The sequence below is a fragment of the Schistocerca nitens genome, chromosome 2 (assembly GCF_023898315.1).
Source record: "Schistocerca nitens isolate TAMUIC-IGC-003100 chromosome 2, iqSchNite1.1, whole genome shotgun sequence".
Lineage (NCBI taxonomy): Eukaryota > Metazoa > Arthropoda > Insecta > Orthoptera > Acrididae > Schistocerca > Schistocerca nitens.
Window position 1 is genome coordinate 59,786,826 of NC_064615.1, and position 6,255 is coordinate 59,793,080.

At 44.1% G+C, this 6,255-nt stretch overlaps 1 protein-coding gene across 1 annotated transcript in view; it reads right to left on the reverse strand.

Annotated features, from left to right (window-relative positions):
* LOC126234834 (cyclic nucleotide-gated channel rod photoreceptor subunit alpha) overlaps positions 1-5,192 on the reverse strand; it is a 1,223,148-nt gene extending 1,217,956 nt beyond the window's left edge. The window contains exon 1 of the mRNA XM_049943575.1: positions 5,058-5,192. Within this exon, the coding sequence (XP_049799532.1) occupies positions 5,058-5,163 (106 nt within the window). The 5' untranslated portion in view covers positions 5,164-5,192. The remainder of the gene's footprint in view (positions 1-5,057) is intronic.
* Positions 5,193-6,255: the final 1,063 nt, after the last annotated feature.

The window sequence follows — 6,255 nt, forward strand, 5'->3', positions numbered from 1 at the left end:
AAAATATAAAAATGCAGTAAATGAAGCAGACAAAAACGAATACAAACGTCTCAAAAATGAGATCGACAGGAAGTGCAAAATGGCTAAGCAGGGATGGCTAGTGGACAAATGTAAGGATGTAGAGGCTTACCTCACTAGGGGTAAGATAGATACTGCCTACAGGAAAATTAAAGAGACCTTTAGAGATAAGAGAACCACTTGTATGAACATCAAGAGGTCAGATGGAAACCCAGTTCTAAGCAAAGAAGGGAAAGCAGAAAGGTGGAACGAGTATATAGAGGGTCTATACAGGGGCGATGTACTTGAGGACAATTTTATGGAAATGGAAGAGGAGTAGATGAAGATGAAATGGGAGATACGATACTGCGTGAAGAGTTTGACAGAGCACTGAAAGACCTAGGTCGAAACAAGGCCCCCGGAGTAGACAACATTCCATTGGAACGACTGACGGCCTTGGGAGAGCCAGTCCTGAAAAAACTCTACCATCTGGTGAGCAAGATGTATGAAACAGGTGAAATACCCTCAGACGTCAAGAAGAATATAATAATTCCAATCCCAAAGAAAGCACGTGTTGACACATGTGAAAATTACGGGACAATCAGTTTAATAAGCCACAGCTGCAAAACACTAACACGAATTCGTCACAGACGAATGGAAAAACTAGTAGAAGCCGGCCTCGAGGAAGATCAGTTTGGATTCCGTAGAAATACTGGAACACGTGAGGCAATACTGACCTTACGACTTAATCTTAGAAGAAAGATTAAGGAAAGGCAAACCTACGTTTCTAGCATTTGTAGACTTAGAGAAAGCTTTTGACAATGTTGACTGGAATACTCTCTTTCAAATTCTAAAGGTGGCAAGGGTAAAATACAGGGAGCGAAAGGCTATTTACAATTTGTACAGAAACCAGATTGCAGTTATAAGAGTCGAGGGGCATGAAAGGGAAGCAGTGGTTGGGAAGGGAGTGAGACAGGGTTGTAGCCTCTCTCCGATGTTATTCAATCTGTATATTGAGCAAGCAGTAAAGGAAACAAAAGAAAAATTCGGAGTAGGTATTAAAATCCATGGAGAAGAAATCAAAACTTTGAGGTTCGCCGATGACATTGTAATTCTGTCAGAGACAGCAAAGGACTTGGAAGAGCAGTTGAACGGAATGGATGGTGTCTTGAAAGGAGGATATAAGATGAACATCAACAAAAGCAAAACGAGGATAATGGAATGTAGTCGAATTAAGTCGGGTGATGTTGAGGGTATTAGATTAGGAAATGAGACACTTAAAGTAGTAAAGGAGTTCTGCTATTTGGGGAGCAAAATATCTGATGATGGTCGAAGTAGAGAGGATAGAAAATGTAGACCGGCAATGGCAAGGAAAGCGTTTCTGAAGAAGAGAAATTTGTTAACATCGAGTATAGATTTAAGTGTCAGGAAGTCATTTCTGAAAGTATTTGTATGGAGTGTAGCCATGTATGGAAGTGAAACATGGACGGTAAATAGTTTGGACAAGAAGAGAATAGAAGCTTTCGATATGTGGTGCTACAGAAGAATGCTGAAGATTAGATGGGTAGATCACATAACTAATGAGGCAGTATTGTATAGGATTGGGGAGAAGAGAAGTTTGTGGCACAACTTGACCAGAAGAAGGGATCGGTTGGTAGGACATGTTCTGAGGCATCAAGGAATCACCAATTTAGTATTGGAGGGCATCGTGGAGGGTAAAAATCGTAGGGGGTGACCAAGAGATGAATACACTAAGCAGATTCAGAAGGATGTAGGTTGCAGTAGGTACTGGGAGATGAAGAAGCTTGCACAGGATAGAGTAGCATGGAGAGCTGCATCAAACCAGTCTCAGGACTGAAGACCACAACAACAACAACAATGTCAAAACTATCCTCCTAAAAAGGAGAAAATCGTTTACGGGCGTTTTCTGTCCACTGGCATTATCCCCAAACACGGTGAAGATTTTTCCGGCTGCTTCTGCTACTGTTACCCCTCTATTGAGTACAAAAAGAAGAATATGTGGGAAATGTTGCTGTTTGTCCACTTGGCATTCCATTTTATTGGGTCCTCAGCTCCACTCACTGTTTCCAAATGAGAAAATGACAATATGTAAATTCAAATAGCAATGATGATCTACAAATTAAAAAGACAGTCGATAAATATACCCTTAGCAACCGGAATGCCGACATGCAAAACGAAAACGCTACGAACTTAGGCACCAACGTAGCACATTCTTTGGAGCAATAAAATTTTAAGCAGTTTTTAAAAGTATTAAATTGCTGCACTTGTAACGAAATGGGAACAACAGATGTAGGGACGTGTGTTATTATTCACAGGCATATGACGTGGGTACAATAAGAAAATAATTAAACATACGGAAACATTGCAGAATCTGTGGTTTCATCGCCAGACACCACACTTGCTAGGTGGTAGCCTTTAAATCGGCCGCGGTCCGCTAGTATACGTCGGACCCGCTAGTCGCAACTATCAGTGATTGTAGACCGAGCGCCGCCACACGGCAGATCTAGTCTAGAGAGACTCCCTAGCACTCGCCCCAGTTCTAAAACCGACTTTGCTAGCGATGGTTCACTGTCTACATACGCTCTCATTTGCAGAGACGACAGTTTAGCATAGCCTTCAGCTACGTCATTTTCTACGACCTAGCAAGGCGCCATATTCAGTTACTATAATTACAATCTTCAAGAATGTATTCTGAACAGATAATATTGTGAATCATGTACCGTGAAGAGCACCGTTTATCATTAATGGATTAAGATTAAGTATCAAACTAACTACGTCCGCTTTCTGAATTCTAATTCCTCGTTATGTTCCAGACCTCACGTCAGTATAATTCTTCCCTCCTCACGCCAGCCTGCGTGAGCTAAAACGCGTGCATTTCGGCCTCCACTCGTAACATGGTGTTAACTCTTGTGCTAACACAAAAGAAGCATGATCAAACAATTTATGGCGGACCATGACAGACCAGTATGAAGACTGATAACCCACAGAAAGAAAAAAGAAAGGTCAGAAAAGAGGTTCACGGTAGGGCTCGCAGACCTAACGAAGTCATGGACCAAAGTTGCCAACGAGGGACTGTGCAAGCTGGTGCTGGCTCCATAATGGCGTGGGCTGTATTTACATGGATCACTGAATGGAGGTGGTTATTTTCGGCTAATTGGAGTCAATTTGCGGCCATTCATGGACTCCATGTTCCCAAAGAAAGATTGATTTTTTATGGATGACAATGCGACATGTAACAAGGTTACAATTATTCGTAATGGACATCCTGGACAATTGGAGAGAAAGATCTGGCCACCCAGATGACCTGACATCAATCCCATCAAGCACTTATGGGAAGTAATCGAGAGATCAGTTCGTGTACAAAATCTTGAAAAGCAACGCATTCGCAATTACGGGCGGCTATTGAGGCAGCATGGCACAATATTTCTGCAGGGGACTTTATAACTGCCTACGCCGTGTTGTGCTGACTCCACTGTAGCTGGAACGGATTTTTAAGTTTGTTTTATATGCCCGACTTCTAATTTCACCACACAAGTCTCCAGGGTTGAGCAGTTATAGCCCGATGACGACACGCAATACTGTTTGTTATAGCGGAGTTCGCCGTTACTAATTATGTTTTTAGATTTAATTTTATTACTCGTACAGAGACTCAACGTTCCTTTGTTTAACAGCGCGTCATAAAAATAAGTATGAAATGCTAATGTCTTTGCAATACATAATGTCAAATATTGAGTTAAAGTTCGTACCTGTTTTGCCATTTTCGAGAAGAGAAACCTTAAGCGCTTCTGCTTCTATAGTCTCAGTATCAAATGTTCACTAATTTGAATTTACTTCCTATCTCAGTTCAGTATTTAACACAAATTATATATCAATGTCATTTCACAGATATTACGCCGGTTCCACACTAACGGAATAACACGTAATTGTCATTTAACATCACTTTTATTGTTGTTGTTGTTTTTGTTGTTGTCTTCAGTCCTGAGACTGGTTTGTTGCAGCTCCCCATGCTACTCTATCCTGTGCAAGCTTCTTCATCTCCCAGCACTTACTGCAACCTACATCCTTCTGAATCTGCTTAGTGTATTCATCTCTTGGTCTCCCTCTACGATTTTTACCCTCCACCCTGCCCTCCAATGCTAAATTTGTGATCCCTTGATGCCTCAGAACATGTCCTACCAACCGGTCCCTTCTTCTTGTCAAGTTGTGCGACAAACTCCTCTTCTCCCCAATTCTATTCCATACCTCCTCATTAGTTATGTGATCTACCCATCTAATCTTCAGCATTCTCACTTTTATTAATAATCCCTTTTCTTATGACGTAAATGTTAATGACTGATCACTATCTAGGAGGAGAGAGGGATTGATCCTAATCGCGAGATAATAGCTTTTAATGAGCCCGCAATCGTTAATTAAATAAAAAGTCACGTTCGAGGATGATATGCCAACAACCTTCGTTACGTCCGCTTTCACGTATCTGTCAAAACTAGTCCTGTCGCCCACAATTCAAATTAACACTGACGTTAACCCCTCTTGTCGCAACATCGAATCGTAACTATTATGTGAAAGTTTATTCTAGTCCTCGAATTAATTCCTTTCAGATACGCGCACGAACGAACAGCAGAACGGAACACAAACGACTTGTTTTAACAACCGAACAAGGGAATGACGTTACATTACGACAATGTCCGCCCAATGAACATCTCTTTGACTTTATCTTCTCTACTCTGATTAATAGAATTATTCCTAATTACAATGTATTCAGCTATTTAGCGAAAACATCCAACAAAAAATAAAATAAATTTATCCCAACGTAAAAGATCCGTTATAACTTCCAACGACTTGTTGAGTCCATACCACGTGGAGCTGCTGGAGGATGTCCGGAATAAGTATGTCCGACACAACAGTAGGAGGTATCCCGTGACTTTCGTCTCCTCAGTGTATCTAAAGCAAACACAGCGGCGGCAAGAACAGTGGAACTAAAACTAGAGATGTTACGTTACGAACCCTCCTTCCTCCCCCCGGAGTGCTGTGGTACGTACCATACCATGTGTTGTGAGTGGTGTCCTCGAGGATAATGACGCAGTCGGAGACGCTCCCCGGAATGAGGCGGGCTCTCTCGTCGACGCTCCACGCGCTGGCGCTCATGCCACGGGAGGACACGGCGCCCGCCTGGAGCCGCGCCGCCCCCGGAGGCCGGTGCTGGCCTGGCTGTGTCCTGGCGCTCGCCTCCCGCCTCCCGCCTCCCGCACTCAGATTAGGGCCACTGTCGCGCGGCCACCCGGCCGACACACAAAGCGGCGCGGGAAGCCGTAGCACGGCCGCAAATCACAAAGAAGCCTGTTGCCGCGACCGCAACACGCCGACACCGATACCACCGCCACAAAACATCCACGCGTGCCGTGGCCCCCACACTGTGTAAACGTACCAAACTCATCTCACCTGCCTTATGGTGGCAGCGACGGAAACTGCACTGCCGCCCCCTTGCAACACCATAAAGTCTACTAAATAACGAAATTCTAAAAACTTCCTGTCAGATTAAAACTGTGTGCCGGACAGAGACTCGAACTCGGGACCTTTGCCTTTCGCGGGCAAGTGCTCTACCAACTGAGACACCCAAGCACGACTCCCACCCCCTCCTCATAGCTTTACTTCTGCCAGTACCTCGTCTCCTACCTTCCAACGGGGCGTGAGTCGTTCTTGGGTAGCTCAGTTGGTAGAGCACTTGCCCGCGAAAGGCAAAGGTCCCGAGTTCGAGTCTCGCTCCGGCACACAGTTTTAATCTGCCGTCAAGTTTAATATCAGTGCACACTCCGCTGTACAGTGAAAATTTCATTCTAGGAACGAAATTCTATTTACTTTGTGTCTGTTTTTGATCATCCGCGGCACCCACACAGCACAGCGGTTCGTTGGCGCTATTCTGCTCCACGTATTTTTTGACTCTCATGGCAAGACGTCCTCGGCTTACATTTCAGCAAGATAATGTCCGCCCCCACACGGCAAGAGTATCTACAGCTTGTCTTCCTGTTCGACAAACCCTACCTTGACCAGCAAGGTTGCCAGATCTCTATCTAACTGAGAACTTTTGGAACATTATGGACAGGGCCCTATAACCAGCACGCGATTTCGGCTATTTAACGCCCAAATTGGACAGAGGACATCCAACTACTCTGTTGTGTTGGCAGAAGAGCCAACACCGTGTTACTAGAGGAGGCAGAAATGCACGCGTTTTAGCTCACG